This window comes from Ochotona princeps, chromosome X (assembly GCF_030435755.1).
Source record: "Ochotona princeps isolate mOchPri1 chromosome X, mOchPri1.hap1, whole genome shotgun sequence".
NCBI classification, from domain to species: Eukaryota; Metazoa; Chordata; class Mammalia; order Lagomorpha; family Ochotonidae; genus Ochotona; species Ochotona princeps.
The window spans coordinates 3,063,585-3,088,699 of record NC_080865.1 but is presented as its reverse complement, the minus strand read 5'-3'; the positions used below and the strand labels follow the sequence as shown (position 1 = coordinate 3,088,699).

General features: G+C 43.0%; 1 protein-coding gene across 2 annotated transcripts in view; it reads right to left on the bottom strand.

Moving 5' to 3' along the window:
• Positions 1-25,115, bottom strand: part of PPEF1 (protein phosphatase with EF-hand domain 1) — a 115,987-nt gene that overhangs the window by 39,594 nt on the left and 51,278 nt on the right. For both annotated transcript variants that reach the window (XM_058658443.1, XM_004597502.3), the window contains 2 exons: positions 17,105-17,219; positions 7,574-7,620 (listed from right to left, as the gene is read on the bottom strand). In XM_058658443.1, coding sequence (XP_058514426.1) covers positions 7,574-7,620; positions 17,105-17,219 — 162 coding nt within the window. The remainder of the gene's footprint in view (positions 1-7,573; positions 7,621-17,104; positions 17,220-25,115) is intronic.

Genomic DNA, 25,115 nt, shown 5'->3' with positions numbered 1-25,115 from the left:
AACAAGGTTTTGATCATATCTTTAAGCACTATAAATGCAGGGAGAATTATTCAGTTAGGCTTATTCATTTGAAATCATGCCCATAGTGTGTGGGTTGCAGATCACCTCACTCTGGACTCAGCTTCCTGTTAACGTACACTTCCGGATGCACCAGCTGATGCAAGTACTTGGGCCCCTACCACCCACGTGGTAGACTCAGACAGAATTCCTGGCTCCTGACTTCAACCTAGCACAGACTTGGCTGTAGCAAACATTTATAGAATAACTAACAGGTAAAAGATTTCTTCTCTCTTTTCTCTTTCTCTCTTCAAATAAATAAAACAAACAACAAATGTTCATACATTCTTTTATACTCCACTTCAAATATAAACCTTAATTTGCCTTCCTTCTAGTGTGGGCTAGTAGAAAAAAAGCAGAAGTGATGATGTACAACTTTGGAGATTATGTGATAAAAGATACTGCAGTTTCCTGCCTGCTTTGTCTCCTAGACCACTCTTTGGAGAAAGCCAACACCTATGTCATGAGAAAACTCAGGTATAGGCATCTATGTGACTTTTCTACTAACAGCCTGTGAGGAATTGGAATGCTATACCTACAGCCATGTCAGTTATCCATCATGGAAAGGGATTCTTCAGCCCGAGTCAACCTTTCAGATAAACTGTAGCCCTGGTAACTAGTTTGACTGCCATCCGATGAGAAATCTTAAACCAGAACTTCCCCCCAACTAAGCTGTACTCAAACTTCTGATGCACAGAAAGTTTGAGATAGCAAATTTTATGGTTGTAAGCCATTGACTATTAGGGTAATATGTTATATGTATATTGAAATATAGTAGAGAGGGCAGATATTGCAGTACAGCAAATTAAGCCACTGCCCGGGCTATACCCACAACCTATACAGGAATGCCTGGTTCAAATTCTAGAGGCACCACATTCCATCCAGCTTCCTGTCACCAATGTGGGAGGCCTAGATGGAGTTCTAGGGTTTTAAGAGCACCTCGCTCAGCCCTGGCTGTTGTGGAGATTTGGGAAATTAACCAGTTTGTATGTTGCTCTTCCTTTTAAATACATAAATCTTTTTACTCCCCAAATGCCTGAAACAGCTGGGGATGGGCAAAGTGAAAGTCAGGAGACAGGAATTCCATCTTGGGTCTTCATGGCTGACCCAAGAAACTGGACCATCTGCTGTTGTCTTCCCAGGTGCATTATCAGGAAGCTGGATTAGAAGCAGAGCAGCTAGAACTCAAACCAGCATTCCAATGTGGGATTTTGGCATAATGAAGAGATTTTTTGGGGGTATAACATGATATTTGCTAGGTTTAGATGGTAAATATGTTTTCTGTTGTGATGACAGATTTTCTTACATTAAAATTTCTCTGGTTATGCCAGGTACATTCTGTTCTACCTGTCTTCTTGCACCTCCACTATGGGAAAAGAATAGCAAATTTCTTTAAATTTCATTTTAAGCCAAAACCAGGAATGGTCAGCCAAGCTATCTACCTTATACAGTACACTTGACAGCCCACACATCTTCAAAAGACTAAGCTTTGTGATAATGAAGTTCATTCAACAGAATATGTCACAGTCTGTGAAAATGATTTAAAAGCAGTCAGAATGCTAACTGAACTCTAAGTGTTAAGCCTCTCAAGGCAATCACTTCAAAGAAAGTGAGACTATCTGGATGTGAAAATATACCCCGTTGGTTAAGGATTAGTCATTTTATTTTGAAAAGTCTGACAAAATAATATTTAGTCTTAAAAAAACAAAGGAAATTGGTTGTGACATGGATGGTTAAGCTGCACCTATGCGGCCAGCATCCTATAAGAGTGTGAGTTTGAGAGCTAGCTGCTCCTCTTCTGATCCAGCTCCCTGCTAATGCACCTGGAAAAGCAGCAGAACCTGGCCCAACTGCCAGGGCCCCTGCACTCACATGGGAAACCTAGAGTTTCTGAATCCTGCCTTTGACTTTTCCCTGCCCCGGCTCTTGCAGCCACTGCCATGTGAATCAGTGCATAGAAGATCAATCTCTCTCCTTCTCTCCTTCTAACTACCTCCCAAGTAAATAAATCTTCAAAAAATTAACAGAACTAAGAAACAGGATAATAAGGAAGTAAGTCTCCTGGGACATGAGTCTTGAGGACTTCTGGCTATTAAGTTTTCTCTAGATTTCCTCCAAAAAGGCAAAAAAAAAATGAGTGCTATAACACATCCTTCACTAAATTAAAAAAAAAAAATTCTAGGGCTCATTCTTTAGCTGATACACAGTAGGCCATCTAGGACATGGACATGAAGTTGAGGTCTATCACACAATTATCTCTGGAACTCAGCTCCATATTACTTGAACTTTTATTTATTTATTTACTTGGTAAACCCTATTTTAACTGTCTATACTTCTGCTTGTGTCATACTGCCTCAATCTCAAAAGGAAAAGAACTGATCACTGCAGCAGAATGATAGAAAATAACGAAATGTTAGATTATCCTCACAACTGGAATATTATGGGGCTGGAGGTAGAAGATGGTGCAGAAGAGAGAAAGAAAAGGAAAACAAGCAATATGGCTTCCTCTCGACAGCATGAGTATGGTGCTCTCAGGGTTAGAATTAATTAGCTTCTTTCTGTCCTTGTGTATTTCTTTTTCAGCTACAGGAGGTTGCCACTCATGGCATCAGTTTAGAAAACTAATCTGCCAGTACTTGATCAAAAATTTCAAGGTTTCCATTCAATAAGAGAAAGTGTGTCTTATAATTTCAGCCAGGCTGGGGCACTGAATGAAGTATTTAGAATTGGTCATTCTAATTAAGCAAAAGTGGCTGATTAAAATTAACCTCAGAAAATAAAATCTGAAAATCTAACCTAATTAATGATATGCAAATTACTTTGAAACCATGTAGAGTTGAGATGCCCTTTTAAAGCAAGATCTGCTGTGGTTAAGAATGTGGTATCCAGGCAGGAAGAATCCCTTTCAAATCCAGATGGGATTATAAACTGAAAATGTCTTGCTTCATATTAAAGTCTAAATGATGTCACTTTTCAGGAAAGTCAAGTATTAAGGAAACCAAAATCCCAAAACAATCACAGTTATGAATACTTTCTTTCATTGTGGCATGCTAGTACTTGGAATTCCATATTCAACTCAAACATAATACATCCCGCCACGCACCATTTTGTCTTCTTATTAACCAATTTTTCCCCACTTAACTCTGGGGAGATTTGGGCCAACAACCATATGTTAGTCATATTGTACCACTAGACCTTGACAGAGTACTGCATTCATAATAGGTGTTTAATAAATAGATGCAAAAATAGATGAACTTTGTATTCACCACTGTTATGTTCCTACCATTTTTATATGATACTTTAAACACCAAAACTATCAAACATAAATTTTTGAATGAACTAACTGATTGAGTTTAGCATATAATAGTTAGTTACAACAAGAGAAATCTTAAGTCAAACCAGAGTGGACAGCCCCACCCATATTGTGTCAATGAAGAAGAAAATGTCTAGAAAACATCTAGTGCAACAGGTACTAAAATTTTCTCTAATTCAAAACCTGAGGTTTTTCTGATTTTCTTTTGGGTTGATGAAGAGGAATCAATTAATTATGTAAATTCTGGTAATTCATTGTTCCAAAACTCCCCCAACAAAATGTAATTTGCTAAACTATTCCCCACAATGCAAATGTTGCTTCCCTTAGAAAAAATAGTAACAATAAATTAAAGGTGTTTAAACATGGCCATTATCTACTTCTAAAATGAGGCTTGGAAGTTTGTTGCTTATGCATATTTAACTCAACCTCATGGCTCCTATCAATGAACCAGAGCCAGGCATTACATGCACCTGGGACCCAATGAGTTGAAGACATTTTGAGTGAGCCCAAAGTATTGCAATGAAAATCAGAGATTGTCACAGAAATTTTATGATTTTCTAGAATGACTGCTTAGGTCATGGTTATGTACCTACTTGTAACCCTTGAGTAAGCAATCTTTGTTTCTGACACCAAAAAAAGCAGTCCATCAGTCCCTACTTCCTCTCTTCATTTGATAATATTCTTTTCCTTAATTCTGCATCTGATTTTCTGGACCATCATTCTTCTCTAATGAATGTTTCTATTTTTTAAATGATCTCTCTTCTTACTACATCTAACACTCAACAATGATTCCTACTTATGCTGCAAGCATTGTTTAAAAGAATTTCCCAGATCACTGAAACCTACTCTTTTAAACAAATATCTTTATGTGTGTGGTTGGGATTCTCTAGAATGTAATGTTTGTTCCATTTATTATTCAGCACAGTATACATACAGTATACAAGTGGGAACTTTCTTGTCCAGGCAGGCGTATCAATCTAAATAACCTTTCAGGAACTTCTGAGAAGTCCAGAGTTCTCTTCCACATACTACCCATCCCCAGATTGCTGAATATTACTACTTGATTTTCCATCTCATCTTTGTAGTTCTATGTTTCCTGTTACTGCCAGGAAGAGCTTTGACTTTTCATCTCTTCTATTATATTTCACTTTCGCTGATTCCCCATCTACTCTCTACTCTGCTGTGGGACAGATAGCTAGGCAGCTAACCCTGTGTGTAAGATGCTTTCCTGAAACATCTTCACTGTTCTCCGATAAGGGTCTACATAAGGCCTGTCCTGTGACCAGAGTGTTTTGGATTTATCAGAAATATTTTATTTTTTAAAAAATATGTATTTGCTTGCTTGTTTAGCTATTTATTTGAAAGAGACACAGAGGGATCTTATATCCACTGGCTTACTCCCCAGATAACTGTAACAGCCAGAGCTGAGCCAGGCTGAAACCAGGAGACTACAACTCAATCCAGGTCTCGCACATGGGTGGCAGGGGCCCAAGCACGTGGGTTATCATCTACTTACTGCCTTCTCATGCACCTTAGTAGGTAACAGGATCAGAAGCAGAGCAGTTGGGACATGAACCAGTACACCAATATGGGATGTAGGTGCCACAAGCGGCAGCTTAGTGGCTATTTCCCTATGACAAACATTTCAAAGGCCCAAACACCCTTACACAGTCCTGAGCTTAGGATCATATGAGGGACAAGAGAAGATAAGTAAAGTAAAATAAAGTTTGAGAATGGGATAGGTAGACTATCACTGTCATTGGTATTTATATATATAAATGTTGTTTCCAGAACACCTTGTATTAGGCTGCAATCCACTTGTGTAATCTACTACCGTTCTGCATTTAAGTTGCAGATTAGAAAAAGAAACAGAAAAGGACAAAATGCTGATTCACAAATTAGAGATCGTCATTTGGCTGCATCTTCCTCAATCATCTCTGTGTGCTATGCTTTCACTTCATTGCCCCTATCTCAGGACACTGATTTTGCCATACATAAAGTTACCTAGTACCATCATCACAAGACCCCTTGTCATTATCACTTCTTAGACACTATTAACCACACCATCATTTCAAGTTTCCTTTAAAAATGTTTTTAGTAAGAGAAAATAGTTCTTCATTCAGTCTTCACAAATTCTTTCAAATGATAATAAACTGTCAGGGTGTTTTGCTGTTCCATTGTTAACAGTAACAAATAATATTAGTGATCAGCTCCCTCTCCCACTACTTGGACCAGAGTTGTTATTTTCTTTTAAATTACGTCATTACTGTAATGAAGGAAATGATGATGAATCCATCATCTTACATGCTCACCCATCTTTGGCTTTGTGGCAAGAGCAGCTAAAATTGATTCATTTTGCAGAGATCCAATGCACAGCATGGTTTTCTTTACTATTGTCCTGCTGTTCACATTAGATTTCTTTTCTGTCTCTTAAAGACGAATCATGCAGCTATTAGCGGCCCTTCCCTGTCTCCGCCACCAGTCAACTTCATGACTCCGATGTGTTTGGCTCCTTCCAAGTTCAAGATGTAGTTTACCTTCTTCTCACCCAAGCCTGCTAAAATTCTGATTTCTAAACATCTCGCTCAGCTCTCTCTGCTCAAATCCACCCCAAATATAATAGTGCCCTCCTCTTTCATCATGGAACCCACATTCTCCACTTCCTGAACACTCTTACTGGCTAGGTTTCAAAATATTTCTTGCTCCATCTGAATGCTATATTTTTACCTTCAGTTCCTTTTATAGTGCTCCTTCCACCTACCTCCTCCTGTTCACTCTTACATTAGCACCTTCCAGTTTGATATGCTCCCTAGCGTTTTGTGGACAGAATTAATGAAACATCCTGATACTCTGTCCTCATCTGTCTATTCCAGAGCCCTATCTGTAATCACATTTTAATATCATCAACTGCCTTGCAAGACATTTTTTTTAAATGCTGTGGAATTTAGTGGCTACGTTCTGAATTTAATTTACGCAACTATTTTTCCATTAGATATACTTCCCAAAGCCTCTAGAGAAACAATTGCCAGACTTTTTGTTACTCGTCTGCACTGCCCCTTTTTTCCCTCTCCAGGCTGTAATCATCAACAGCAGGAGTGATCCTCTGAATAATTGGAAAGGAGGCAGGTACTGCATTACACAACGGCCATTCTCAAAACTGTGTAGCTGTGCTTTGGGAGAGAAGACTGGCATATGACATGCTCAATTGCAAATAAAATAAAAACACATAAGACACTACTTCCTCCCTATCCCATAGACATTCATGATACAGTAAGAGCAATAAACACAATAAAGTACAAGCTCTAATGGACATGCAGTAATAATGTTCAACAATGACTCAGTTATTTTTTAATTTATCATATGTGTATAAAAAAAAGTAAGAGGCCAGAAATGTCATAAAACAGGTTAAGCTACTGCTACAATGTCAGCACTGCTATGGGTACCAGTTCACCAGTTCAAGTCCTGGCTGCTTCACTTCCCATCATCTCCCCACTAACACACCTGAAAAAGCAGTGGAATGTAGCTCAAGTGCTTGGGTTCCTGAACTCACCTGGGAGACCTAGATGAAGTTAGTGGCTCTTGGCTTTAGCCTGGTCCACCTCTAGCTGTTGCAGTCATTTGGGGAGCGAATCAGTGGATGAAAGATCTATTTTTCTGCCTCTCCCCTTCTCTATGAAACTTTGCCTTTCAAATAAGTCTTCTTTAAAAGACTAAAAAGATATGTATTTACACATCTTTGAGATTCTTGGACCTGACACAATGGTTCAATTGGCTAATCCCCCCTTCAAGCACCGGAATCCCATATGCCAGTTTAAGTCCTGGCTGCTCCACTTCCCATCCAGCTCCCTGTGTGTGGCCTGGGAAAGCAGTTGAGGACGGCCCAAAGCCTTGGGACCCTGCACCTGCGTGGGAGACCCAGAAGAAGCTCCTGGTTTCAGATCAGCTCAGCTCCAGCCATTGTGGCCACTTGGGGAGGGAACCTGTGGATGGAAGATCTTTCTTTCTCTCCTCTCTGTAAATCTGCCTTTTCAATAAAAATAAATAAAATTTAAAAGAAAAACAACAAAAAACAAATCTTTGAGATTCTTGAATAAAAATAACATTACATCTATATATATCTATATCTCTAGCAAAATTATTATTGTCTATCCTACGACTTCCCTCCCAAACCAAATGTAAACAATTAACAAAATAATCATTTACCTTATAGAAGATCAAAAATAGGTCATCAAGTTTCCCATGCAGATCTCCTGGAATGCAAATAAAAATCACATTCAGTAGGAAACAAGGTGCAATGCCCATCATTTTATTTTTGTTAAAGATTTATTTATTTCATCTGAAATCCAAATTATAGAGAGAAGGACACACTCCAAGACAGAGCAAGATCCTTTATTCAGTGGCTCACTCTCCAAATGGCCACATTTGGAGAGCTGGGCCTGGGCCGGCCAAAGCCAGGGACCAGGAGCTTCATCCAGGTCTGCTTATGTGGGTGCAGGGACCCAAGAACATGGGCTGTCTGCTGCTCTCTAGGCACATTATCAGGGAACTAGATTCAGAAGTGGAGCAGCCAGGACTTGAACCACTGCTCATATAGGATGCTAGTATTGTAGGTGATGCCAGCACTGAGCCACAACACTGGGCTGCCATTGTATTATAAAATCTTAAAATGAAACACTGCTGATAGGGTTTTACCCTCCAATGATGTTAATTCAAAGGTAATTTATGGGGGGCCATTTAGGGAAGCAATTAAGATGCTCCTACCCCCCAACAGCAACCTTCCCTCAGGGTAAGCGTGCCACGAGGGAACCTTGGGAACGGGATTACAGTCCTAGCTCCGCCCTGCTGCCAAAAGCGGGGAATTGGGGCCTTGGGGTTGGGGGCGTGGATGGCAGCCCCCCACAGAGTGGCATCTGTGGGAGGCACCCCTGCCAGGCCGGATCCAAGATTGGAAACTCAGCAGGCCAAAACCACTGCCAGAAGGCAGTGACTGAGTCCTTGGCTTGGGCGGCCAGTGCACCAAATGGTGCCAGGCTCTGCCTGCTGGCTGCCCAATGGTGAGCTCTGGGGTTTTTAGGATATGAAATTGCTGCTTAGGAAACTTTCGAGTAAGCATGGGGACTGAGACCTGATGATTTGGAGGGGAGTGTCCATAAGATCTATTTGAGCCAGACTGAATCACCAGCCAAATTAGGAATCCTAAGGGCTGTTAGCATAGAGCATCACTGACTGCCACACACCGGTCCACACCAAAGCTATTGTCCTGTCTAGCTGGGCACCATTACTTCACTGGGTGGTGGAACAGTGGACTGGTCACATTCAGCAGGGTCAAGACACTTACAGGCACGCGAGAGAATTTGGCCCGGGGGTAAACTCTATGGGGGAAGTGTGGGCCTAACCCTGTGGAAATACAAGTCCCGCAGGTTAGCTCACGAGCTGGGGTGGCGAGGGGCTAAGCTTGGAGTGACCATGGCACCTGCCATCACTTATGGGCAAAGGAACCAATGGCATTCTGGGCAGGTCAAGGCAGCATCACCTGAAGGAGCATCCTAAAACAGGATGTGGAGTGGGCCGAGCTGCAACTGGAAAGGGGCAGACTGGGCAGGGCCAAACAAATTTCAACTCACAAAAAAAGAATAGAAATCAGGATGGAGCACATGTCATTCCAACCCAGGCTCTTACAACAACTGGTCTACAGGAGGCAGGGATACTATGCCACAGCATTGGAGGCAAAGGCTGAGACAGGTGAGGAGAACACCTGTGGGCCTGATTGGGCCGACTGTTCCAAATGGTGCAAGCAAAATTAGAGTGGGCAAGGGTTGGTAGGGCTTTGCCACATCAACAGATAGCAGAGACTGGCACCGGGGGCAAATTTTGTTAAGTTAAATGCCAGAACCACCTGGAGAATGCGCAATCCAGAAGTTGGAGTGGCCTCTAGTAGGGAGATAGGGGGCACCTCCCTCGTGGGTAACCACTCCCACTCAAGAGCATGAAAACCAGGACAGGGGCAGGGGTGGCTAGACAGAAAGGCACCTGCCAGTAGATGTATGGGCTGGACAGTAGGTTGGTGGGTTGAACTGGGCTTCAATGCCTATTGACATGTATGAGAGCTTAATGGGAGGTGGGACAGACTGAGCAAGCCTGCGGTACATACTGGCATGCATGGGAACTAGGGTAGGGGGCAGGCCTGGTGGGGGTTATGGGGAGACGCCCCAACTAGGCTGCAGCTCCCACTGGTTTGCATGAGGACCGAGTATGAAGTGGGTAGGATCAAGCTGGACCACAATACCCATTGGTCCAAGTGGATGACAGGGCTGGAAACAGAACTGACCCAGTGGAGACCGGTCACATTAAGCAGGGCCATGACATTAACAAACACGCTAGAGAACCATATCCGGGGGGAAGATTCTGTGGGGGATGTGTGGGTCAAAACCTATGGAAATTCTAGCCACACGGGTTACTTCAAGAGATGGAGTGGTGGTGTGACCAGGGAGCCTGCCATTGATCACAAATTGGAGAACCGACAGCAGTCTGGACTGGTGGGGGCAGTGGTGCTCAAGTGTGCATCCTGAGTGGGGTGTGGGGTGGGCCGGGCTGCAACGTTCACCAGCTCATGCAAGGCCAAGGGGAGGGCTGGACTGTGCCGGGCACTGGCCTAAAGCCCAGTGGCATGTATGAGAACTGGGTCTGGAAGGCGATCAGGGGGAGAAACTTGGGAAGCTCCCCTGGCGAATCATAGCTCCCACTGGTGAACAGGTGGTCTGGACCTGGGGGTCGGACAGACTGGGCAAAGTAGTTGCAATGCCTCGTCAATGTATGGAAAGGCGATGGAACAGGTGCACCGGGCAGTACTGAGAAAACCTTAGCCCACAAGTAAGACTGGAAACCAGGATGGAGCACAGGACATGCCCAGCTAGGTTCTTGCACCAACTGGTCTGCGTGAGCCAAGGATGCTGAGCCACAGTGTCTAAGGCAGGGGTCGTGATAGGTGACGGGCTGTGCCAAGCTGAGTCAGAGCAACCACTGGCAAGCTGAACACTGGCTGGGAACAGGCCCGGTTGGGGAGCTAAGGAGACACCCTAGCCGGTGGAGGTTCCTACTAAGGAGCGCACGAGCTGGAATGGGGCTACGTTCTGGTCAGGATACAGTTGTAGCTTCCCTTGGCACAAGTGTGGACTGGGACAAGATGCACCAGGCCGGGCCAGACTGCAACACATTCTGGTGTTCTGGAGGACCAGGGTAGATGTGGGAAGGACTAGGCTAGGTCTCAACCCCTACTGAGCCATATGTGACCCGTATGTGGGTATGGACGAGCTGTGGCTGGGCTGAAACATCCAACAGCAAGAACCAGAATGGGTTGAAGGCCAGTTAGGAAAAGCCACTGTTCCTGCTAGGACAGGAGGCGAACTGAGTAGTGCTGGCTCATGGACCCACTGGTATGCACGAAATCTGGCATTGGGAGAGGTTCTGATGGAGGAGCCTGGGCAACTCCTCTGGCAGGACACAGACCCTACAAATAAGCACAGGAAGCATGCAGGGAAACAGCCCAGAACAGGTCATGGAAAGTGTCTCACTGGCATACATTTGGCATGAGTCGGGAGCAGACCAGGCTGAATCAGTTCACATTATCCACTGGCAAATCCAAACGCCAGAACAGAGTGTGGGTTGAGCCAGGTTCGGTCACGACAAAAACCAGCACACAATACGGAATGCCAAGGTGAGGTTGCCTGTGCCAGATGTGACTGCAGCACCCAACCAGCACACATGAGAATCAGGAAGGGAGGAGGCAGAGCCAGCAGGGGAATAAGGGATGGTTCCCTTGCTGGACAGCTACTCCCACTGGAGAGCGTGGGCTGGGATGGGGACAGACCAGACTAGGCAGTGCTACAACACCTGTGCGCCTCATGTGGCCTAGATCAGGGAAAAACCAGGCTGGGCTGATTATTCCTACTGGTGCAATCTACAATTAGAGTGGGTGGGGGTTGTTTGGGCTTAGCCACAGCATCAGCTGGCAGAAGCTGGCACTGGGGGCTAGTTCTGTCAAGTTAAACCACAGAACCACCTGGAGAGTCCATAATCTGGGAGCTGGAGTGGCCTGAGAAGGAAATAGTGGGCTCCTCCCTCTTAGGTTACCACCCCCCACAAGAGGGCATGAAAACTAGGACAGGGGATGGGGTGGCTAGACAGAGAGACACCCAACAACATCTGTGAAGGCTGGATAGTGCAGCTGGTTAGATGGAACAAGGTTTTAATACCCATTGACATGTATGAGAGCAGAAGGGGATATGGGATAGACTGGACTAGTCTGCCACACATACTGGCAAACCAGGGTAGGGGGTGGGCCTGGTGGGGGTTATTGTGGGTCTCTCTGACTAGGCTGCAGCTCCCACTGGTTTATGTGAGGGCCGAGTATGTGCTGGGCAGAACTAGGCTTGACTGCAAACACCCATTGGTTCCATTGGAAGACAGGGATGAAAACAGAACCAACCCAGCAACTGCAACCACCAGCTGATCGGGGCGATGGACTGTTCCGGGCCCTGTGCTTGCTAGAACATACAAGAATCTGGTCTGGGAACACCTCACAAGTTTCTTTGGGGATCCCCCAATCGAGCTTCCGGATTCAGAACCCTAGCCAAGAAAAGACAGAAGACAGAACAAGTCAATCAACCACCTCAGCTATATGTTGGCAGCGAAATACTGGGCAAACAGAGACTCTATGATGGACTATGTCAATCAGTGGATTCTCCAATGACCTCATCGTGCTGGGAGTGGCGAAACTGGCAGCAAATCAGAACCACTTGAGCAAAACCCTCGGAGCATGCCCCACATCTGGGACCTGGGGTGGGTGGGAGACTGGGTGGGGCTTCTCCCTTAAAATCCCCTTTTACATCAGATATTTTAAGGAAACAACACAGAACTAATTGTTTTGCCCAAAAAACTGTATTTAATGCAATATTAAAGGAAATTTTCCCTCACCTAGAGAAAACATTGGAAAACAACATCCAGGATGGGCACAGAAACTAGGGTTATTAGATTTTAAATCTCTACTCTTTTTGTTTTCCCTTTTGCTTCCCAAGACTGCTTCTGATTCATTAAAGTTTCCCTTCATGCTACTACTGCCCAACCAAAAAAAAAAATATGCTCCTATCTCATATTGAAAAAGTGCATGCTTCTGTTTCTGACACTTGCTTTCTGCTCATGTGTAGCCTGGGAGGCAGTGGTAATGACTCAGGTATATGGGTCCCTGCCACCCTTGTGGGAGACTGATGGAATTCCCAGTTCTCAGCTTTAGCATGGTTCAGTCCCAGCTGTTGCAGGCACTTGGTTAGTGTATCAGTTGATAAAAGATCTATTATAAAACTATCCTTTCTTGGGTCCAGCACGATAGTCTAGCGGCTAAAGTCCTATATGGGTGCCAGTTCTAATCCCGGCAGCCCCGTTTCCCATCCAGTTCCCTGCGTGTGGCCTGGGAAAGTAGTCGAGGACAGCCCAGAGCCTTGGGACCCTACACCCACGTGGGAGACACGGAAGAGGCTCTGGATTCCCAGCTTCAGATTGACTCAGCTCCAGCCGTTGCAACTGCTTGGGGAGTGAATCATTGGATGGAAGATCTTCCTCTCTCTCCTCTTCTCTGTATATCTGACTTTCCAATAAAAATAAAAAATAAATCTTAAAAAAACTATCCTTTCTTTTCTTTCTTTCTTTCTTTCTTTCTTTCTTGCTTGCTTGCTTGCTTGCTTTCTTTCTTGCTTTCTTTCTTGGTTAGAATTTGCCTGGTACTCTTTGACCTCCTCTCAGGGCACAATATCTGGCCTGTTCACTCCAGCCATTTATGTAGTCTTACTCCCTCTGGGCCAAGCACTGTGCTGACATTTTACATGAATTATCTTGTTCAGTACTAACAATCCTGCTATGAGGCCAGTATTATTTTCATCATTCTCATATTACAAATCAGGCTCAGAGTAGTTCTCAGAAACTTAGGCAGTTACCCAGTTACCAACTCTCCCAGAGCTGAAATTCAAACCCAACTTTATGTTACTTCAAGTTCCAGCTGGGAGCAATTACTCCTGCTGAGGACACAGCAACCCCCAGGGAGTAGCAACAGCAGCTATCTCAGCATTGAGTCCACAAGAGCATCCCACAGTAGCTGGTGCACAGTAGGCACTCAATAAATACATTTAATCACTAAATGCATAGCTGTTTATATCTGTTTATAGCTATCTTTTAAAGAGCAAGCACCAAAATGTAAAAATTGTGTGTGGTTGACATTCTTTAGATAGCAGTTATAGGAAATAAAAAAGAAAGCCAACTCAGGGAAAGCAAATGAATATATGAAGCCCTTAATTTAAGAGCGTTCATGTGAATATTCAAAAGCCTGATTTGGATAACTATTGCTAGGCAAAATATCTGCCTTTCACAAGTTCTGCTAATAAATTTTTATTCTTTGGATAGAAGCTAATTACCGCAGAATTTAATTTAGGAACACTTTTCCTCAGTTTGCTTAAAATCTCACAATCAAGATGAGCCAAATATATGCAACAGAAGACTCCAGTTATACTAAGGTTAATCAAATTAAAATCCCATGTCACCAACACTTAATTATAAAACATAATTATAACATTATGATTAAGAGCATCATATTAAAGTTAATATATCATTGCATTTTTAAATATCATTGATTTCAATATCGTCTCACTCAAAATACAAGGAATGAAGATAGAAGGTTTTTTTAAATTATCAGTTTAATATAAATTTTTATTTATTTAAAAAATTTCCCTCAAAGTGGCTTGTCTTTCAAATATTTGGGTATATAGAACCGTAATAGATGGCATGATAAAACAAAGTGTCAGGCCTGGCATGGTAGCCTAGTGACTAAAGTCCTTGCCTTGCATGTGCTGGGATCCTATATGGGTGCTACTTTGTGTCCTGGCAGCCCTGCTTCCCATCCAGCTCCCTGCTTGTGGCCTGGAAAAGCAGTGGAGGATGGCCCAAAGCCTTGGGAACCTGTACCCATGTGGGAGGCCTGGAAGAAGCGCCTGGGTTTGGATCAGCTCAGCTCCAGTTGTAGTGACCACTTGGGGAGTGAACTAGCAGATGAAAGATCTTTCTCTCTGTCTCTCCTTCTCTCTGAAAAAAATCTGCCGTTACAATAATAAATAAATAAACAAATAAATCCAAAAAAAATTTGTTACAGTATATCAAGAGTTCAAGTGGGAGCCGGTAACATGCTGTAGTAAGCTAAGCCTCTCCCTGCGGTGCTGGCATTCCATAGGGCACCAGTTCAAGTCCTGACTGTTCCACTCCCAATCCAGCTCCTTTCTTTGGAAAGCAGTGGAGGATAGCCCAGGTCCATGGGCCCCTGTAGCCATGTGGAAGACCCAAAGTAAGGTCCAGGCCCTTGTATTAGGACCAGTCCAACTCTGGCTGCTGCAACCATTTGGAGAAGGAACCAGCAGATAGAAGGTCTCACTCCATGTCTCTGCTGCTTCTATAACCCTGTCCTTTCAAATAAAAATAGATAATTGTAAAAAAAACTTAAAACTATGAGTATAGAATTGGTTATCATTTATAATGTAACTAGTGTAGAAAGTTTCCTATATTTAATACATGCTAAGATCTATTCTATATAGGCATATTTAGATGTGCATATAAAAAATGCATCTTGAAAGGCCCGGTGCCATGGCCTAGTGGCTAATGTCCTTGCCCTGAACGCACCAGGATCCCATATGGGCACTGGTTCTAATCCTGGCAGTTCCGCTTCCCATCCAGCTCCCTGCTTGTGGCCTGGGAAAGCAGTCGAGGATGGCCCAAAGCCTTTGGACCCTGCACCCACGTGGGAGACCTGAAAGAGCTCCTGGCTCCTGCCTTCGGATCAGCTGTTGTGGTCATTTGGGGAGTGAATCATCGGACGGAAGCTCTTCCTCTCTGTTTCTCTTCCTCTCTCTCTATATATATATATACATATGACTTTGCAATAAAAATAAATAAATCTTTTAAAAATGCATCTTGATATTAATGGTAAATTTTGAACACAATTTCTCTTTCCTAATACCATCTTAAACAGAAAATGGTTTTGAAAAGATGACTCCAATTGTAAATTTTCAAACTGTAAAATATTTTAAGCTTTTAAATGTTCAAAATTGACGAAACAGCCCATGTTCAATGGGCCATTTAAAACAGAAAACAATAATTACTATGTTAAGAGAACACATTTGGATTTCCCTCTAGCAGTGTTTCCACATGGATAAAGTCTAGAAATCAATGTTGAAGATAGGGGAACCTTTAAATTAATGGAATTGTCCAATCAACCCATTTAGTAACCTTTGTCTTATCATGGGAACTGAAATATCAGCCAAACGGGCTCAAGATGGGAGTTGACAGATATGAAGTCACCTCAATGGGATACAGAAAAGCTGGTTTTTAATTCTGACCCTGCCATTAACTAGCTAAGAGTGCTTGGCAGGGGTGGGGCTAACACAGAAGCGTATGTAACACACTTTTTTTGTCTTAGGGCCTCAATTACATTCTTAGTAGTAAAGGATATATCAACTAGACCATCTCTGTAAGAATCCTTTGGTTCTTACACTATGGGATGCTAGGATTTCCTTGCCCTCTAACTAAGTCTTTTTCCAGACTATTTATCAAACATGAGTCTGCAATGGCAACTGTGGGGTTACTGGAAACATACTTGCTATTTTGGCTTTAACATGGTAGCAAATCCAGCCCTGGTGTCAAGCTGGCATGGCTTGCTGAGACTTATGACTGGAAGTGCTTTATTTCCATGAAAAAATCAGGCCTTCTAGGGCCTGGCATACAAGGCCTCTGGTGCTAAGGTGCCACATTTGCTAGTTAGAGACAGGGTTTCCTGATTTGGTTGCAACTGAGCCATTAGAAAATCTTCACAAACCTGGGTTCCAGCATGAGGAATGTACTTGCCACATAAAATGCCTCTCACCCCTGTCAGATGCTGCGAATGGAAATGGTTTAATTACATTGTCAAATCCACTTCTACCTAGCAGAGTAAGAGAAACATGGGCTAAAAATTGATTTGGAAAAGAACCATCCCTGTTTTGTAAGCTAAAGGTTTAATTAGGAGTGAAGGGAATTGCTGTTCCTTCCATGCAGCCCTTCTCAGGCAGCTGTAAGCATGCTGAGCACCAACTGGGAAGAATTTCAATGTGTGCTCTTTCTTGAAGCAATATCCTGCCAGGCTGACCTATATGATAACAAAATTTCAAATCTTGTTATTTAGAAGAACAAGAAACAGATTTCTGGGACCTTCCCACTCTTCTACAAGCTGGAGACCAGTTGGAACAATCTAAAACAGCAGCCAAGGGCAACAAGAAGAATTTACTTTCTAGCCTGACTTAGGCTTTTGTCTACCAAGGGTAAGTGGCATGCAGAGACCCACCTAGAAAAAGACACATGGAACAAAGATAATGAGAGCTAGACGGAGGGCAAAGAACACTTATTCCACCCATGGGTGGTTTTCCATATTAAAATGCTGCCTGTCTTTATAAAAAGCTATGAGTTCTTTTAATTTCTCACATAATTAATTCCTACCAGCTGGTATGCAAAACAAAGACAAGATGGGGAACAGTATTATCATGATAGATAATTCTATATTAACATTTTTCCCTTAACACCATCCAATTTACACAATTTTCAAGTTAGGCAAATGATGTAGGAGCAAGAGGCTCCCAAATATTAATTTGACAACTCTACTCTGAGACTTACCACAGATTGTTATCTCTTTGGTGGGAGAGGTGTCTACATGAGTGAAATTCGGCTTATGCATCAGGGCTTTCTTGGTTTCAAATAGCACTTCCAAGACATAATGAGCATGAAGTATCTGCAGGAGGAGGTGCAGAGAGAAGCAGAGGAAAGGGATGTAATAAACCAAGAAGAAAAGACATGACTGACAGAAAATAATAAATTGGAGTGAGTACAATTTTAGGTTGCTTTATTTCAGGATCCCTCAAAATCATTCTCAGATTTGTCTACCACATAGCAAGCCCTTGGTAGACATCTGTAATTGAATGAACGAGTGGTTCCTAAGACATTTACATTTTTGTAATTGATATTATACATCTGCCAACATTTCTGGTCATTGTTGGTCCTTAAAGCTCAAAAGGTTGATGGGGAAAAAAAAGCAGACTCCTGTGTCCTAAAAACTGTGCAAAAAAATGTTAATAGTAATAAGAACAGGAGAGGAGCAGAGGGCAATTAGCCTAGAGTATAGGATACCTCCAACTCACAAGGGAGTGCCTAGGCTGTGGCACTTCACTCCAGTTTCCTCTTAATGAAAGTCTCAGGGAGCAGCAGTAATGGCTCAAGGAATCAACTCCCTGTCACCTAGAGCTAGACTGAATTCCCCGTTCTTGGCCTCAACCTGGCCCCGTTTTGGCCACTGCAGACATCTGATGAATGAACAAGACGGGTGCTCCCTCCATGCATTTCTCTGCCTCGCTAGTAAATAAATCAATTTTTAAAAATAGGAGAAAAGGGAGAGAGCAAGCATGAGAAAGAGAATAAGGTGCCAGCATTATATAGTGGTTCAAGCTGCTGCCAGCAATGCCAGCATCCCACATGGACACTGGTTCTAGTCTGAGCTGCTCCATTTTCAATCTAGCTCCTTGCTAATGCGCCTGGGAAAGCAGCAGAGCATAACACAAGTAGTTGGGCCTCTGCACCCATATGGAAGAGCCAAGAAAGCTCCTGGTTTCTAACTTCTGCCTGGCCCAGCCCTAGCTGTCACAGCCATTTAGGAAGTGAGCCAGCAGCTGGAAGATCTCTCTCTTTGTCTCTCCTTTTCTCTCTATAACTCTGCCTTTAAAATAAATGAATAAATCTTTTAGAAAAAGAAAGAGAACAAGTTTGTTGAAATGGTATTGCTTCTGTTTGTTGGGACATCTTGCCACCTGTGATAGAAACCAGGTATTGCTGGTCTCACAGATCTTACAAATGTAGCCAGAACAGCTCCCAAGAAACTCCTGACTCAGGCCTCCCAGGTACCCTCCAATATTTCATGTATAGTCTGGAGAATTTTAAGAACAATGAGCATATTTACATAAAACATAATTATAAAATGTATTCCAATCCCCCCAATAAAGCATTTGGATTATCTGCTATTTATTACTATTCATCCATTGCTCTTCTGCAGTTAGAACATTAATAAGATCATCATTTGGGGGTGTAGGTTTAGTCCTTTTTTTAAAAAAAAATCCACGTTATTCTGCCTTTTTAAAATTATAAAATACTTCAAGTACATACCTCAAAATATAACCAAGCTGTGACTATCACACAAATTTAGCAGAAGGTAACACAACTTTATGTTCAAGAACTGTTTTCAATAGTGTTGTCCAATATAGTGGTCACAAGCCACACAGGGTATTAGGGAGTTGAAATGGAGCTAATCTGAACTGACAGGCAATGAAAGTGCAAAATTCACGGTAGATTTCAAAGACATGGTATGCAGGATAAATGTATAAGATATCATTAACAGAGACTCGCAAGATGGCCGACATAGGAGGAAGACTGTGAGAGAGCTCACAGACAGAGAGGGCTAGAACGCGACAAAAGCATAAGTGGAGCAGCATAGAACTACACGGAGAAGAACGTGAAGTTCCCTGGACAGTGTGGAACCAAAAAAATCCACACAACTCGGAAGAGCAACCAGGGAAAAACAAAACGAAGGGCAGGGAAGACGAATTTCCACTCCTGACCTGCTGAGTCACCTTTGAATGCAGACGCTGAAAGCCGCCGACCGACCAGCACACGCTGTGGCCGTGAGGACGGCGGTGATCGGGACCTGCTGGCATCTGCTCACCCTGGTCACCAGGACCCGCCAGGACTCCCCCCGCTCCGTACACCAGGACCCTGAGTCACCGGAACCCGCTGGCATCCGCCCACCCTGGTCGCCAAGCCCCGCCGGGACCGCCGCAGCCTCCAGGTTCCACCCGCCTACACCCGCCGAGACCAGCAACAGACACAGTAGCTGAGAGACGCATCCGCGGCGAGGGTTCCCACCAGAGGAAGAGGCAAACTGCAAGAACCTGAGGTTTGAGTGAGTTGGGTGGGGACAGTGGTGGGTTGGGGGCTTCGGGAGTTGGCCCCCCAGGGGCATGCACAGAGCCTGAACACAATTGGTGCTCGTCTCCCCGCCCCTCCCCCACCGAGACTCCAGCGTCTAGAGACACCGGGAGAGTGCCTTGAAACTGCCAAAGCTGTGTCTGGGAGAAAGGCAAAAGGCACACTGAATACTCCCCCGTGCCTTTGCGGTGTGGCACTCAGCTGGGCGGTGCTATCCCACAGGAACCCAAGCATGCCTCTGGGCTGGGCAGTCCTGTGCTAGCGCTGGGGCAGTCAGTCCCCTGCAAGCGCTGGGGTGGGCGGGCCTGCGCAGGAGGCGCCTCCAGAGAGCACCTGGAATACCCCACGCCCTATAGTCCCGTGCTCCGAGCCTTGTGATCCTGCGCACAGGGGGCGCACACAGAGAGTGCCTTCACTCCCCCACGCCCTGTGGTAGCATACCTGTAGGGGACGAGCTGAGAGTGCGCTTTGAATCCGCTGGACCCTGGAAGGGGCGCCCTGAGGTCCAGTGTTCTGGAGACGCACCAAAAGTGCCTTGAAAATTCCCACACCCTGCTACTCCACGCCTGCAGACTCCGATCTCTACAGGATAGTGCTTGGAGACCCCTCAGCACACTGGTGCCTAGGTCTCTCAAAAAAGAAACACTAACACAATGGGAAGAAATACCAGAAAAGGTAATGATCCAGATGAGAGTGCCAACACCCTACCAATAAAGAATCAAAAGCCAATGTCTATTTCGGAGATGCGAGATGAAGACATAGAAGATCTACCAGACAAGGAATTCAAAAAAATAATGTTAAAATATGTCAGAGACAATGAGAAGAATTGGGAGGACTTCAAGGAATTCAAGAACCACATAACCTCAGAAATACAACAAATGAAAAGTAAAATCCTTGACTTAGAGCACAAAATTGAGAGCCTAACCAACAGAACAAATACAGCAGAAGAGAGGATCTCTGAAACGGAAGACACACAAAACGAACATACCCAGTTCATTAAACAGCTGGACACAAGTCTGAACAAAGCCAATAAGACCATACAAGAAATGAAAGACAACCTCAGAAAATCAAATATCAGGATTATTGGCCTTCCTGAAGGAGCGGAAAAAGAGTCAGGAATGCAAATGGTGCTCGACGAAATTATACAGGAAAACTTCCAAAACACTTGGAACATGAACCCAGCCCAAATCCAGGACGGTCAGAGGACTCCCAGCAGATATGACCCAAAGCGATCTTCACCCAGACATATGGTGCTCAAGTTCCACTCCAATGAAGACAAAGAAAGAATCCTGAGACAAGTACGAAGCAGAGAAAAGATCACATACAGGGGAAAACCAATCAGGATCACTGCTGACTTCTCTGAAGAGACTTTACAAGCAAGAAGAGAATGGACAAAGATCTTCCAAATCCTGAATCAGAACAACTGTCAACCAAGAATATTGTACCCAGCAAAGATCTCATTCGTATTTGAGAACGAAATCAAATACTTTCACAGCAAAGAGAAATTAGAAGAATATGCCAGCACAAAACCAGCTCTACAAAATCTCCTTAGAAATGCACTAAATCCAGAAAAAAAGGAGGTGAATCATAAGCAAAGATGGCAAACAGGAAGATCTCCCCACTAAAGTCCACACAAGGAAGGGCAATTACACAGATATCAACACCCACAAAAACAAGTATGGCAGGGCAAAATCACAACCTCTCAATTTTAACCCTTAACACAAATGGCCTGAACTCACCAATCAAAAGACATAGATTAACAGAATGGATTATCAAACAGCACCCAACTATCTGTTGCCTACAAGAGACACATCTAACCAGAAGAGATTCGAAGAAGCTGAAAGTGAAAGGTTGGAAACAGATATTTCATGCCAATGGACGAGAAAAAAAGGCCGGGGTAGCTGTCTTAATTTCAGATGATGTGGACTTCAATCTGACACACATCAAAAAGGACAGGGAAGGACATTATATATTGGTGAAGGGACTGATCCATCAGGAAGTAATTACCATTGTGAACATATATGCACCAAATTCAAACGCACCTAGCTACGTGAAGCAATTACTCACGGACTTAAGGGGAGACATAGATATGCACACAATAATAGTGGGTGATCTTAACACCCCACTAACAACAATAGACAGATCAACAAAACAAAAACTCAACAAAGAAACAACAGAGCTCATACAAACAATAGAACAACTGGACTTGGTTGACATTTATAGAATTTTTTACCCTAAGGCCACAGATTATACATTTTTTTCAGCAGTGCATGGCACCTTCTCCAGGATCGACCACATGATAGGACACAAAGCAAACCTAAATAACTTCAAAAAGATAGGAATCATACCATGTACCCTCTCAGACCACCATGGAATGAAGCTGGAAATCAGCAATTCAAAATGCCCCAGGAAATACAGAAACTCTTGGAGGCTGAACAATATGCTATTAAACGAACGATGGATCAGAGAAGAAATTAAAGATGAGATCAAAAAATTTATGGAAACCAATGAAAACTCTGACACAACATTCCAAAATTTGTGGGACACTGCCAAAGCAGTGCTACGGGGTAAACTCATCGCAATTGGAGCTCATGTCAAGGCCCAAGAGAGGCGCCAAATACAAGAACTAAACACACACCTCCAGGAATTGGAAAAACAACAGCAGAAGTGCCCCACACACAATAGGAAACAAGAAATCATCAAAACAAGGGAGGAAATCAACCAGATAGAAATAAAAAAAAACCATACACAAAATCAATGAATCAAAAAGCTGGTTTTTTGAGAAGATAAACAAGATAGACACCCCACTGGCCCGACTGACAAAGAAAAAACAAGAGAAGGCAAGAATTAACAGCATCAAAGATGAAAAAGGCAACATAACAACAGACACCGCATCCATTAAGGCCATAATTAGAAATTACTACAAAGCACTGTACTCCAACAAATCAGATCACCAAGAAATGGAGAAGTTCTTAGACTTCTACCACCTGCCAAAACTTAGCCCAGAGGCAACAAACGACCTGAACAAACCCATAACTGAAGTAGAGATTGAATCAGTGATTAAAGACCTCCCAACAAAGAAAAGCCCAGGCCCAGACGGCTTCACTCCAGAATTCTACAAAACATTCCGAACAGAACTGACCCCAATCCTCTACAAACTCTTCAAAACAATAGAAAAAGAGGCAACCCTTCCAAACTCATTCTATGAAGCCAACATTACCTTAATCCCAAAACCAGACAGAGAACTAACAGAGAAGGAAAACTACAGACCTATCTCTTTGATGAACATTGATGCTAAGATTCTCAACAAAATCCTAGCCAACAGAATTCAAAAACACATCAGACAGATCGTTCATCCAGATCAAGTAGGATTCATCCCTGGAATGCAGGGATGGTTCAACATTCGCAAATCCATAAATGTGATACACTACATCCAAAAACTGAAAAACAAGAATCACATGATAGTATCAATAGATGCAGAAAAAGCTTTCGACAAAATCCAACACCACTTCCTACTAAAAACCCTAACCAAGGTAGGCATAGATGGAAAAATCCACAACATAATTAAAGCCATATATGAAAAACCCAACGCCAGCATCATACTGAATGGAGAAAAGCTGGAACCCTTCCCACTGAGATCTGGAACAAGACAGGGATGTCCACTTTCTCCACTACTATTCAACATAGTCCTAGAGGTACTCGCTGAGGCCATAAGACAAGAAAAAGAAATCAGAGGAATCCAAATGGGAAACGAAGAAGTCAAACTCTCACTATATGCAGATGATATGATTCTTTATGTAGAAGAGCCAAGAGACTCAATACAGAGACTGCTAGAACTTGTACGAGAGTTTGGTAGAGTGGCAGGGTACAAAATTAATGAACAAAAATCAACAGCCATAGTGTATGCGAACAGCCCCAAGATGAAAAAAGACTTAACCAGCAAGATACCATTCAAAATAACAGAGAAAAGTATGAAATATCTGGGAATAAATCTAACCAAAAATGTAGGAGACTTATTCGAAGAAAACTACAAACTACTTAAAAAAGAAATTGAACAAGACCTCAAAAGATGGAGTAACATCCCATGCTCCTGGATAGGTAAAATCAATATCATTAAAATGTCTATACTGCCAAAAGCAATATATACATTCAACACAATCCCAATCAAATTGCCCAAAACATTCTTCATGGAACTGGAAACAATGATCCAAAAGTTCATCTGGAAGCACAAAAAACCACGGATAGCTAGAACCATCCTGAAGAACAGGAAATTAGCAGGGGGAATCACAGTTCCGGACCTCTGGACATACTATAGGGCAGTGGTTATCAAAACAGCGTGGTACTGGCACAAAGATAGAGAGGAAGATCAATGGAGCAGAATAGAAACACCAGAAGGAAACCCACACAGATACAGCCAAATAATCTTTGACAAAAAGACAAACGACAATCCAGGCAAATGGGAAGGTCTGTTCAATAAATGCTGTTGGGATAACTGGTTAATAGCCTGCAGAAACAAAAAAATAGATCCACATCTCTCACCATACACTAAGATCAGATCTAAATGGATAAAAGATCTAAACCTACATCCAGAAACCTTCAAACTTTTGGAAGAAAATGTTGGAAACACACTGGAACACTTAGGGGTAGGCCCTCACTTCCTAAAAAAGACTCCAAATGCAGTAGAAATCGAGACCAAAATAAACAATTGGGACCTCATCAAACTAAGAAGCTTCTGTACAGCTAGAGAAACAATCAACAAAGTAAAAAGGCAACCCACAGAATGGGAGAAGATCTTTGCACACGACATAGGTGATAGAGGGCTGATCTCCAGAATATACAAAGAGCTACAAAACAACCAAAATGTCAAAACAAACAAGCCACTCAAGAAATGGGCATGGGAAATGGGCAAACACTTCACAAAGGAACAAACCCAAATGGCAAATAAACATATGAAAAAATGCTCAAGTTCCCTGGCAATAAGGGAAATCCAAATTAAAACATCAATGAGGTACCACCTAACGCCAGTAAGACTGGCCCACATGAATAAAAGCACCAACAACACTTGTTGGCGAGGTTGCGGGGAAAAGGGATCCCTACTCTACTGCTGGTGGGGCTGCAGGCTGGTACAGCCTCTATGGAAATCAGTATGGAGAATATTCAAACAACTCAAATTCAACATACCGTATGATCCAGCAATAGCACTCCTAGGAATATATCCAGAACAATTGTTTTATGAGAAACCAACATGCACTCCTATGCTCATAGCAGCACAATCAGTAATTGCAAAAACATGGAAGCAACCAAAATGCCCATCAACAGAGGATTGGATAAGAAAGCTATGGTTCATCTACTCCATGGAATACTACTCAGCTATTAAAAAAAACAAAATGCAGTTCTTTGTGGCCAAATGGGCCAAACTGGAAACCATAATGCTAAGGGAAATGAGCCAATCCCAAAAGGTCAGATACCACATGTTTGCCTTAATTTAAGATGATATGATGTTATGTATAACATGTTATGTTTTGAATGTTATATGTTGTGTATAAACTAAATTGAAGTATAGGTGAGGTGGTCACAGAAGGTGGCTGGGAACTCGTATTTACTTTCAACATGTTGGTTACTCATTACTATGTCAATTAATTCCATAATGATGTAA